The sequence below is a fragment of the Bicyclus anynana genome, chromosome 7, assembly GCF_947172395.1.
Source record: "Bicyclus anynana chromosome 7, ilBicAnyn1.1, whole genome shotgun sequence".
Taxonomy (NCBI): Eukaryota; Metazoa; Arthropoda; class Insecta; order Lepidoptera; family Nymphalidae; genus Bicyclus; species Bicyclus anynana.
Window position 1 is genome coordinate 9,628,283 of NC_069089.1, and position 13,794 is coordinate 9,642,076.

The window sequence follows — 13,794 nt, forward strand, 5'->3', positions numbered from 1 at the left end:
GCGAAGGATCCTATAATTAATTCACGAGCGTAGCGAGTGATTTTTTAAATAAACATACAATAAAATAATTCTATTTTTTTTTTAATTTTATTTCTGAAGATAAAATATACGGAGATAAAATATAGCCTATAGCCTTCCTCGATAAATGAGCTATCTAACACTGAAAGAATTTTTCAAATCAGACGATTAGTTCCTGAGATTAGCGCATTCAACCAAACAAACTCTTCAGCTTTATAATATTAGTATATTTTTTTTTTTAATTTCTGAGAAAATGCAAGTAATTATGTGGCCAAACTATTCCGCCCAATTTAGGTATCATCATTAACAACTTATATTCAGTCTCCGCTCAGAATGATAGGAGTTAGGCTAGCCCATCACACTGACCAAGAAACAAGAAAATTCTCATGTATGCAGGTTACATCACTATGTTTATCTTTCATCGTTTGAGACAAATGATATTTAATTTCTTAAAATGCATATACACTTGACCTACGCCGTCCGAATCGAAGGCACAGATCACATCCACTGGGATCATCATCATCATTTATATCAGCTGATGGACGTCCAGTGCCGGACATAGTCCTTTTGTAGGGACTTCCAAACATCACGACTGCGACTTCCACTGCGACTCGCTTGATGTCGGCAGTTAACCTGGTGGGGGCCGATCAACACTGCATTTTTTAGTTTGGGGTTGCCATTTCAGCACCTTGGAATCCTAACGTCCATCGGCTCATTGAAATATGTCCCCCGCTCGTTGCACTTCTGCTTCGCTACTCGTTGAACTATGTCGATGAAATTGGTACTTTTGCGGATCTACTCATTTCTGATTCGATCACGCAAGATACTCCGAGTATTGTTCATTCTATCGCTCGCTGTGTGACTTTGAGCTTTCTAGTGAGGCCCAAAGTTAGCGACCAAGTCTCGGAACCACTGGCAACATGCATTGCTCTAAGACTTTTGTTTTCAGGCACTAAGGAATTTCCTACGAAATCGTAAAGAATCCCGAATGCTGCCCAGCCGAGTTAGATTCGGCAGTTCACCTCTTTCTTGAAATTGAATCTACCTAACTGGACCATACGTCCTAGGTATAGGTAATTATTTTGGGCGACACATGTGCATTACACATTATTTTTGTTTTGGTCGTGTTCATTTTCAGGCCCATTTTTTGGAGTAACTCTGCTGAGGTCATTAAGAATGATACTAAGGACATCCAGAGTATTTGCCATGATGACTACATCGTCAAGAATCGCAGTTGAGCGATGTACTCGATATTGGTGTCGATCAAAGTTGATAAGAGTACAAATCATTATTTACGGTATAAACGTAAGAGTACAAATCATTGGAAGTATTCCATACTTTTTTGTTCATTTACTATCGTTAAATGATATTACAACGTTTGGGTTTTAATGTCTTGTGTATTTTTACAAGTGCATTTGAGTGTTCAAGTGGCATTTAAAAAGACTGTACCTGAATTGATTTTATGCACTAAAAGAAAAAAAAAACCATTTTAATTAACAGTCATAGTACATCGCGGCGATAGCTCTACTAAGGTTCTAAAAACTGCTTCGTTAGTCCAGCGGTTAGTCTGATCGTTATCATACGGACCTTAACTTGGTTTATCGGTAAAGGATAACATCTTGAGAAAACATGTATAGGTAGGCAAGATGTAAGTGTGACTCACGGAAAGCTTTTATGTGAAAGCTCTCTATGATTTTCTTAATGGCGTATGAAGTCTACAAATCTGCTAGCGTGGTGGATTCTCATTGCGAAAAAAGAGATCAAGATAGATCAAAATATAATTTACTTAAAAAAGGGATATAAACAATTCCACCAACTAAACTAACTAGCGGACCCGGTTAAGCTTCGCTTTTCACTCCCTACTCCTATCCTATTCTACTCCCACCCTACACTACCCTACCCTACCCTACCCTACCCTACCCTACCCTATCCTACCCTACTCGCAAGCTCGAGCCGTAGGCGAGAAGGAAGCTGAGGCTGTAATTTGTGAAAAACCGAATTCCACGCGGACAGAGTCGCGGGCGTCCGCTAGTTTCTTAATAAATAGAATTAATTGATTATGAAACACGGCTAAAACTCACGTGATATTAGGTCGGATTATGCCCGACTAGTGTCGAACCCATACGGGGCCCTTAGTCATGACCTAATATCACGTGAGTTTTAGCCGTGTTTCATAATCAATTAATATGAATAACACTCACGATAGTTTAAATTCTAAAATAGATAAATTTTACAAACTAACTGTCTAAGTGTCTAGGCTGATTAACAAGAACAAGATTTAGAACTATGTTCAATTAGTGGAATAGATGAGGTTCTTGTGATATCATATTTAAAATGCCGTTAATAAAGGAAAAGTATTAATAGTATTTCGTCGTCGTATATTAATTGAATATAAAGTGAATTAAAATTTTGAGTATAAACTCAAGTGGTATAAGTAGGTAGGTACTGGGATATAGTACAACATGGTACGTAACTAATCTATTTAGGTGCTATGAAATTAATTCGGCTCGCCTGATTAGTAAACCTGGACCGGATAAATACTTTAAGGTCCCAAATTAGAACATAATTGTAATTTTCTACGAAAAAAACATAAATAAACTATTAATTTTATATAGATCGATATTATTTGCTCAAAATATTACCTGAGCTTACTGTCATATGGCAATCAACAAGTCTTTTTGATCGGTTTCACCTGCGTAGTTCAAGAATTTAATTATTATTAATCTAATTATTCTTATAAATATTTTAAGTGTCATACCTTGAATATTTTTGAACCACTTCCTCTAAACTTAGAATTTCGCGATTTGACATGCTTGTTCAGTTCTGATAATTTATTAAAATTATAGAAATGACTTGATGTTGCAGCCTGAGTTGTCTCCGTATGAGATAATTCTTCGACGGTTAAGACATGAAACTTTGCACCCATGTTTAATCTGAATAAAATTCATCTATTAGAAAAATTTTATCCTTGTTTTTAGAAAATATCTTGTATATAAGTCTAAGCTCTCTGTTTTAAGCACAGCTTTATTTACCTGCATAAGTTGCATGAAAATTGACCCATTCGTTAACAAAAAACCCTTAAGTCCAATTTTAAGTAAAACTTAATTCTTCTTTACAGTTTTATTATATTGTGTATATTTTAAGTCTTAAACAAGCAGGGGAAATCCAGACAAGCTCCCTAGTAAGCATGTTGCACAAGTCAAGTTAACTGATACTAACACATTACTACACGGATGCGAAACAACCCATTCTTATGTAATGTTACAAATTACTGTATTTTTCATCAATTTATTGAATATTATCAGATCAGATTGTTTCAATGACTCATGTATTTAGAAGAGCTTTTTGAAAGAAAAAAAAAAAACAAAATTTTTAAACATTGACCCTGCTTTCTGCATCCACGGTCGTGGGTTCGATTCCCACAACTGGAAAATATTTGTGTGATGAGCATAGGTGTTTTTCAGTGTCTGTGTGTATTTATACATTATATAAGTATTTATATGTAGTATATAAATGTATATGAATATTATAATATCAACTATCTTAGTACCCATAACACAAGCTATTCTGTACGCTTACTTTGGGGCTAGATAGTGATGTGTATTGTTTAAGTATATTATTTATTTATTTAAGAACTCGACAACATACATATTTTAAATTATAATTATTGTTTTAATATGTTACACTAAGTATTATTATGTTATATGTGACTCTTTAATGTGACATTAGTTTATTTTCATTATTTTTATGTAGTGCATTTAATACAATATTGTCAACGGCGCAGGGTGCCCAGAAAAACTTTAATAAGTGTATGTAATATGTACCTTTTACTGTACCATTTTATTTATAACTATAGCTGACGCCGCGCGGTTTCACCCGCGTGGTTCCCGTTCCCGTAGGAGTACGGGGATAATATGTAACCTATAGCCTTCCTCGATAAATGGGCTATCAAACAAACTAACTCTTCAGCTTTATATATTAGAATATATATATAGATTTAATAAAATAAAATAAATAAATAACCGATTTTGAAGTATGAATGGAATTTGGAACAGAGATAGTTTATTACATGCGGAAATCTACGTTACTTTTATCCCATATCTCCTCGTGGACAGGATCTTTGATTATAAAATTGCGTGATGAGTAAAATAAACAAACCATATATAAATAAGTTTGGTACAATAACCAGCCTTTCACTAGATACCCTAAAAGTTCTTTTAAAAATCTCAAAGGTGTTTTAGAAGTGTTGCCGCGAAGCTAAGTGAGTGAGAGTATTAAATGCCCAAGAAAATTTTTAAAAAAATACGCTGTATATTTGGAAGATTGAGGAACTTGAGCCCATATAACCTGCTAGCTTTAAATACGTTTCGTATTTTGTTTAATGAGTAATGTTTACCCTGCCTGAAGTATGAAAGAAATTGATAAAACAACACACGTAAATGAAAAAAGTTTAGAAATGTTTATTTAATAACTTTTATGTAGTTCGCTATGCCATACAATCAATTTACCTGAAAATGTCAACAAATTACTCATATAATACCTTATAACTTAGCCTTTTAATACTGTGGTTCTATTTATACAGATAATAGATATTTGCTTTCTAATTTCTGATTTTTTATGCTTTTCTTAGGAATTTCACTCGTATCCATGAAGCCGATGGAACGTGGAATATCATTATAAAATACGGTATAGCCATAGCGTATGTTTGCGTTGTGTATTTAGGGTACAGTCATAGTATCTAGTAGTCATTGACTAAGCGATGTATTAATTAATCATCATAATTAATTTAGCTTAATAGGCATTGACCATTAGTAAACAACCAATAGACTTAATTATCGTGAGATGAATAATAAATATTACCTAATAATATAAGCGGGTAACTCCTTTGACAAAGAAAAGTCTTAAAAACATACTATGAACTGATAAACTGTATTTTACTATTTAGTTTATCATGATAAATATTTACCGCAAGTACACGCTAAAACTTGCCCGGTAAATCAGTCTCCTGTACAAATACAGTAATTATAGGCGTAGAATATTCTAAACCTTTGCCCATCATGCAAGTAAAGAAAAAAGTTCAATCAAAGCCAGAAAATTGCGACCTGATATAGCAAATTCAGCATAAGGCAGCGACAAATCGGGCATGAAAGTGTGATGGCTCAGGGCAGAGCGCGAGTAAGTGGCAGGGGTGAAGTATATAAGAGAGCGGACTACTACCACTCTGACATAGTTCAGAGGAGACCACGTGCCTCGCTGTCGCAAAAAAAAAAACACAAAAACGACAATGAAAGTACTGGTAAGTTCAAAAGTTCATAAAAGTAACACATCTTCAATTCACTGATAACAACACTCGGTTCGCTATTTTCTTTAATTCACTTCGAGGAGACTTTTTACCTTTAAGATATAGGTCAGTGTGGCTTTTAATGAAATATTGCTTTAAAGTTTGTGAATTTCCGCAATCATCTGTTGCAAGATGCGGCATCGAATAGGGTCGGTAGACGAGTCGGTTGTTGAACTTTGACATAATGTTGGAATGCCTGCACCTAATTGTGCTATTCGATACCTACTTGTATGTGCGAATACGGTTTTATTGAAATTTTTACTTATTGTAATTTTATGACTTTAATATTTGAAATTTTATTCTAATTCATTTATTTTTTTAAATTAGTTAAGAGCTACTACATATAAACTTAATTAAAAACATAATCACATAAACACTAAGTAGTTTTACATATAAAAAAACAAATATACTATTTTATATTTAAATAAAACATTTTTTTTAAAATTAAATAATAAAATTAAACTTAGCTTGTGTCAAATGTTTTACTAATATTATTAAATCCTTAAAAATTAATTAAATTTATTTTTATTATTTATAAATATTTTTTTTTATTTTTATTGCTGTATTTAATTAATGTGTATGAATAGTTGTATTCTTTTTAAACTTTGCTATTTAAAAAAGAAGGATTTTTGTGGCCATGCTATTTTTAGTAAATATACTTCCCATAAACTTATATTTTTCACCATTCAATAGTACACCCGCATATACATATTAAATTAAATTATTAAATAATTATTTTTTATTTTAAATAATTATTATAATTATTATAACTATAAATATTATAAATATATATATATATAATAAGCTACAGATAATAAATTAAACTAAAAAGAAAATTAAAAGTAATTTAATTCTACTCTCTAGTCGTTTACAGAGAATTACAATTTTATTTAAAATTATATTACTTACATTAACTAACTATAATATTTAACTAAATTAATTACCAATACCTATTATATAAACTACATAATATAAAAATAACTAAAAAGTGAACCAACATAAATTCTATTAATTTAGTCGTTAGTCGTTATTCATTATTTATTTTAATTTAAGTAACCAGTTATTTAGTGCCAAACAATAATAATTAGATCCTTCAAATACGTCACCCCAACAGGTAGAAATTATAAAATAATCGATCTTAATATCGATTTAGAAACTATTATGCAAACTTGCGAAAATCATGCTACATAAATTTCCTAGTCACACCCTTATTAGTCTTTAAGAATTGTTTAGATATAATTTGAGGGAAATATTATTGGTTATTTAAAAAGAAGCGACAAGTAACTACTTATAAAAATTTGGGGTTTGGAACATATGAAGAAATGAAACAAAAATTACCTATATGATTAAACTAATTACAAAGATTAACGCAATAGATTCGTGTTTACGCAACATCAAACGATAAATCCTATTACAATTATAAAACTGCTGTAATGTATGAACGTAATAATTACGAGAAACAAATCGTCATTATTCATTACGGTAAATTACGCGTGCGAAAAAAAAACACGCAATAAAAATGGGAAGTAACAGGCCTGGGTATTTTTTTTGTAATCAATCGTTACTACCATTAATTTTTTATGCTGCCTGTATGCATAACCTCATTTATGAGACTCTCTGTTATACAAACGCCTTGTTAGCTGTATATCGAGTCATATTGCATAATAATGGTTTCTGGGTTATATCGCTTATGATAAACCTAAGTAAATATAGTATAAATTAATGTAGCTATCACACAATAACATTACTCGTATATTCAGTGTGGTTTGTAATTACTATTTTCAGTATATCTATTACGTATAGATGTTCTAAATTAAAATTGGCAAAAACTATGTTACTGGAACGATTAAGTGACTTACTTATATAAAATGATATCAAGTTCATTTTTGATTATATTGCTAATATGATATGATTATTCAATAACAATATATTTTATTATCATTAAGAGAAATTTAGGATTTTCTAGAACTATTTTGTCAATCGATCGTATATTATGGTCTTTTTATAACCGCTATTCAATACTTGCGGTGGATCTTACCAAATCTGTGTCATTTAATTATTCATATATGCTTACGCTATATTTGACATAAAATTTCTGTTAACGAGGACCACGGCCTTGACATATCCGACCCTTTTTCGTATTCATTCATTATAAATGTGGTCATAATTAACATTCTTTAAGCGGATTTGAAGAATTTGCTCTTTGACACTTTGGGATTGTGTAAATTTTGACTTGATGACATGATAATTCTTGATTTTCTAAAAAGTTGAGCAATCTAATGGATCCTTGTGTTACCAAAGGCATCTATTTGTATCGCAACATTTAACCTTTAAGGTGAGTGTTGTGCTTATTAGCTCTTCTGTCTGGTTGTTTTCGTTTGTAGAAATAATTGTCAATAAACATAAATACGAGTATATTTATGTAAACAATTTTCATTACTAGTACATTTAACTGAGAATTGTGTATAAAATGAAAATATTGTGACGTCTTGTTATCCTAATCGCAGTTTTGCACGACACATGTTAAATGCATTTCTGACTTTAAACATACCCGTTACTGAAATATTGGCCACTTAATTTTAGATTAATTAATTAATGTTAAATGATTTTTGTTTTTAATTTTTTTTAGTATTTTTTTAAATTTAATTTTACGAAGACCTCGTCAGTAAAACTAACTTTAATTACCACTTTATAAATGCGCTTCGCACCTAAATTATTAAAAATATCATCGGCAAGTCGATCTCTCACTTCTCGACGCATCACGAAGGCATGGAATTCAAACGACCTTGAAGCACCTTCGATTGTTTCTGTTTCTTATGTGGGATAGGCTAAGGTTACACCATAACTATTTATGACTTGGAGAGTGCAGGCGTAACGTATTTCAATTCGATTTATACTGCTATTGCAGTATAAATCGAATTGAAATACGTTTAAATATGTAAATATATTCTCAATTATATCTTGTAATACATAAAAATCTCGTCTCTTAATGATTTTGTTGTTTGTTTTTGCCCATTTTCAAATCGTGTTTTTGGTATTTTGTGTAAAAGAAATTTCTATGTCAGAACCGGGTCAGGTTATCTAGTAATGTATAATGTTAATCAATATATTATATCTGAAGTGAATATAATTTATTAAAATTAAATTTAAATATGATCATTCGAATCATGCCCCACAAATCACATGGATATAGAATACATTTCGTTTGATTTATTTCTGTCATATATAAGTAGTATATATAAGTAGTTAACTATATTTTTATTACAACAAATTAGGTCATATTAGTCACGATTTGCTTGCATTCGGATCATTGTGTAATAGCAAACCCGTTACGATGTTCAATGCTAAAGCGTAAAGTTGAGCGTCTCAATGAAAACAATGCAACAAGTGTGGATGTGTAAACTGTAAAGTCAATACATGTTTACCGGGACCTGCTTTCGCCCAACGGCGTGACGAACGAGACTGTCGCAATCCTGTGCTATTGTATCCGCTGCCGAGATAACTTACCTTACGACATCGCGAATATTATTAAGCTCTTCTCCGTCTGAGCCTCTGACATCATTCCAGCTCGTTACTCCTTGCGAAAGAAATCGTACTTCTTTTAATTTATCAGTTGTTCAGTCAGAATATGCCAGTTTGGTATTCTCTTACTCTTTGATTACTATTACACTCTCCAAACAGTCTGTTTTTCTTAACGATGCGAATCATAGGTTCAAACATAATTAGTTATTCACAAATGAATGTATGATTGAAACCAAAAGAAAAAAAAATAACCTCAAAATCTTATCCCACCAGAAGTTTTATGATAGCTAGGTTGGCTTTTTTCTGTATAAAAAGTCATTAGAAATGAGAATTTTTATACTTTCTGAAAGGACATCTTTCAAATTAGCTAGTAACATAAAACTTCATTACATGAGAATATTATCCTAACCAATACAATGCGGTGTTTTCAGGTTGTGCTATCAGCCGCTTTGGCGCTTACAGCCGCTGTTCCTCAAAGAAGGCTATCCCTAAACCCGGAAGCCGGAGACCAGCAGGCCGCCGAGCAGAATTACAACAACTACCAACAACCCGAACAACAAGTGAAAGACTTCAGGCCCAGAGTACAAATTGATACCACTACTTTCATTCCCATCATCAGTTTCGATAAAGAACAAGGCACCGATGGCAGCTACAAAACCTCGTAAGTATCATGCTGAAAGATTCCAATATAAATAAGATAGAATTTTAAGAGAAATTAGTAAGAAATTCAAGATCAATTATTATCTTGAAATTCTTCGATAGAGTTTCTAGAGACATTAAGAGAATTAATACTGAAAGAGAAGCTTTAATTTAACAAGCCTGATCATAAAAATAATAGACAATGGTTACATAAACTTTGTTAACGATTGTAAAAGTATTTCTTTAGTAATAAGAACAATAATAGTGTGTAGTTTTTCTACTTTTGGAAGTCTATTTGGCTTTGTGGTGGTTAGGTCTACATACAAGCGATAGACAAGCGTTTGACAAACACGTTGGTGTGTAAAACTGAAAGAACTTCAGTAAAGACGTTCTTTCAGGTTACACACACACAAACTTGGTCAACATCCAAAATAAAGTGGACTTCCATTATAGATTTAAATACGTATATAAATTATACAAATCATGAGTTTTGTGTAAAGATGACGTAAACAAGAAGACGTCATCAAATGAAACACGTAACTTTATAATATCAAAACTGTCTATACTAAAATAAAAATGGCTTAAATTTTTGTCGTGCAATTGTCTTCGACCACGGATATAAGAAGTACTGAGTGCTCTATGTTCTGTGTCTTTGGCCGTGATTCAAATTTGATACAATGACACAGATATTCAGGTCCTAGTTGTCTAGATCATTCACTGGTACTTTTTTGGTTAGCGCAATCGTTAAAAGTTAAAATTCACGCTCTACTGTATCGAAATAGTGTAAAAAACTACACAAATTTTCAATACATTACTCTTATTATTGAAAGTAATTTTATTCACGATTCTCGTTTTATGACAACTTTGTATGTCAACTTGACAAAAAAGTTAAAATGTGTTGTCTTACTCTTATTTTATACGGAAGTTACAATTTGAACTAGTTTGCAGTACACGTTGTACAAGGGTGATCATTATTAAGAAAAGTTTAACGTACATTACAAATAATTGAATTTTAATATTTATCGAAATAAGTCTAAATTATATCTGCTGAGCTCGAGTTTCCTCTCAGAATGAGAGGGGTTAGGACTTAATCCACCACGCAGGCCCAATGCCGATTGGCAGACTTCACACACGCAGAGAATTAAGAAAATTCTCTTGTATGCAGTTTTCCTCACGATGTTTTCCTTCACTCTTTGAGACACGTGATATTTAATTTCTAAATTATATAAGCAAGAAGAGTAAAAATAAATTCGTCGACCAATGTTACGTACACAGGACGTTGTATGTCTTTCTAAGATGTACGTCTAAACGTTTATATGGTTAAATTTATATAAATATGAAACACAAGATGTTCTGCAGTTTTACCAGTATAGTTTTAATTCCCTTGGGAATACGGGGAAAAAATACAGCCTAACACACTCACAAAATAATGTAGCAGTGTAAAAAAAATCAAAGTCGATTTATTATCCACTTGAGCGCACCTCTTTGTATACTAATAGACTTCCTGCGGTCTCATCCATGAAAAACGTTGATAAAATATAGCCAAAGAAAGAAGAGCCAGAGCCTCAATAGCTCAACGGTAAGAGCGATCGGACTCATCATCGAGGGGTGGTGGTTCGATCTCCGCCCCGTTGATCTATTGTCGTACCCATTCCTAGTACAGTCTTTCAAAATATTGGTAAAATTTGATATGGCAAATATTATTTTCTAAGAATAAAAATAAAAAAGATACTCACAAATAACCTGAATTTCTTATAATAAAAAAAATGTTAAAATCGATTAAGTAGATCCAAAAATTACTACCTACAACCTCAGAAGCTCACAAACTACCACAATATTATATTATTAAAGATAATTGCTTACAAAACTAAATATTAAATTCCAGATACGAAACCGGAAACAACATCCAAGCTCAAGAAGAAGGTTACCTCAAGAATATTGGAGAAAATGAGGATGCCGTCCCCGCATTGGTTCAGCACGGATCTTACTCATACACCGCTCCTGATGGCCAGGTCATCACCGTAGAATACACCGCTGATGAATTCGGATTCAAAGTCAAGGGAGACCACATCCCAACCCCTCCACCAGTATCTCCTGAAATCCAAAAGGGTCTTGACCTTATCTACGCCGGCATCAGAGCTAACGCGGTAATTATCAAATTATTTAATACAAGCCCGCGGTTTTTGTGTGCGTAGTTCACATTCCCGTGAAAGTACGGTGATAAAATATAGCTTACTAGCGGACGCCCGCGACTTCGTCCGCGTGTAATTTAGTTTTTTACAAATCCCTCGGGAAGTATTTTTCCGGGATGAAAAGTGGCTTTTTAGTAAAAGATTTTTCAAAATCGGTTCATTAGATTACCTACAACACCAAAAACTTTATATCTTTATAAAATTAGTATAGACAAGCTTGTCTAATAGAATAAGAGTGACAGCCAGACATACCTCATTATTTTCCAATAATGAGGTATGTCTCCTACCATAATAATGCTCCTTCCATATAATATTCGTATAAGTGAAATTTACACTTTAAACGTTTACATAGACGATTGAGTATCCGTAACCTTAAAACTTGCTATCTTTCAAATCCACCACAGTACCTATTTACAATGATATTACAAGTTCATGAGGCTTAACACCTATTAACTGCTTGTTAGGTTAGCAAAGGTTGTATGTACCTAGTGGTATTAATTTGAAATACTATGTAGTGTGTGCCCTGAGAGCTAATATTTCTGATATTATTCCCATATGTTTGATGGGAATAATTTGTATCAGAAACATTAAAAGAAAAAATAATAAAGCGTATAAATGGTATAAAGCAAGTATCTGGTTGAAGGACTGTTATAAGAAATAGAATAAGGAATATGTGAATACAAGCAGACTATTTTCGGAATGTTATGCAGTAAATTAAACAGTCATACTGTTATTGAATCTAACTAGAAGCCATATAAAAATGCCACTCAGAACTTTTCTTTCTCTGTAAAATTGTTTTTTTTTTTAATTATTTACACTACGCCTCATTTGCTAAGATCGTATTGTTGAAATTCCGTCCCTTCACTATCACGTGTATTAAAAAAATAAAAATAGTATAATAGTGTTATTAGCCTCGAATATTGAAAGGGAATTGCATTTTGTGCTGAATAGTAATTGTTATTTTATTCGTTTTTCAGGAACGCGACGCCCTTGAACTTAAGAACAACCCTGAAGCAGCCAGGTCACAAGAAGAAAAAGCCATTCTTAACTACAAAGGTCAATACTACCAACAGTAAATTGATGTGAACATTGACAGTGAAAACAGTGACTGTATATTTTTTACAAATCAATAGTGTCACAAAGTAATGTGATAAGTAACCAAGTGCTCTGTGAGCATAATCAAAGTCAGTTTAGAAATAATAATTAGTATGTAATGTACCAACGTAAACTTGGAGATTATTGCCTTTTGCTAATGTTAACGCTTAAATGACAGCTAACTAGCGTGTTTTCGATACCCGATGCCATTTATTCTGAGATTCAGAAAGTTAATACTTATTTGATAAGCGAAGAATTATTATTTACCTAACGACAAACTACGTTGTAAGTTTTACTTGCATATCTGTTCAATATTTTATTATGAATATAATACTTCGTTACCAAAAATGGACAAACACATTTCCATGCATATAATATTGTAATACTTACTAAAATGGTTCTCTATTCCCTCAGTTCATCTCAGATATTTTGTTGGTTTTTGTTATAATGTGATAATGAGCATGAAACAGTAGTTTTACTGTATGTTTATAAACTTTATACTTTTGTACATATTTTTATGTAACTTATCATTATTTTCTTAATAATAAAATGTAAATGATGAGTGTGTGAAAAATTTGCTTCTTTATTTGTTTACCATTTAATAACTTTTCTAATTTTCTGATAAATTATTTTACCTTCATTATCATCATCATATCAGCCGATGGACGTCCACTGCAGGACATAGGCCTTTTGTAGGGACTTCCAAACATCACGATACTGAGCCACCCGCATCCAGCGAATACCTGCGACTCGCTTAATGTCTACAGTCCACCTGGTGGGTGGTCGGCCAATACTGCGCTTACTAGTGCGGGGTCGCCATTCCAGCATTTTTTTTATCTATAGTAAAAGATTTCAGCGTCCCAACATGATATCAGTAAAGCATCATTTTTGGGTCGTCAAATAACAAGTTAATAAATACAAGTACCTATCTAAAGAAAGTACCAGCTAGGAATTCAGCTAAGCCTGAATTCCACATACAAAATTAAC

At 32.4% G+C, this 13,794-nt stretch overlaps 1 protein-coding gene across 1 annotated transcript; it reads left to right on the forward strand.

The window, feature by feature from the left end:
* The first annotated feature begins 5,155 nt into the window (after positions 1 to 5,155).
* Positions 5,156 to 13,381, forward strand: LOC112049614 (endocuticle structural glycoprotein ABD-4). The gene is made up of 4 exons (XM_024087617.2): positions 5,156 to 5,314; positions 9,313 to 9,542; positions 11,406 to 11,667; positions 12,690 to 13,381. The coding sequence occupies exons 1-4, from the start codon at positions 5,303 to 5,305 to the stop codon at positions 12,786 to 12,788; spliced, it is 603 nt and encodes a 200-aa protein (XP_023943385.2). The 5' UTR covers positions 5,156 to 5,302; the 3' UTR covers positions 12,789 to 13,381.
* Positions 13,382 to 13,794: the final 413 nt, after the last annotated feature.

Excerpts from the sequence above, each read along its gene's own strand:
- LOC112049614 (XM_024087617.2), top strand. Across the intron at positions 9,543-11,405 it reads GATGGCAGCTACAAAACCTC|ATACGAAACCGGAAACAACA; the intron begins GTAAGTATCATG and ends ATTAAATTCCAG. Across the intron at positions 11,668-12,689 it reads CCGGCATCAGAGCTAACGCG|GAACGCGACGCCCTTGAACT; the intron begins GTAATTATCAAA and ends TTCGTTTTTCAG.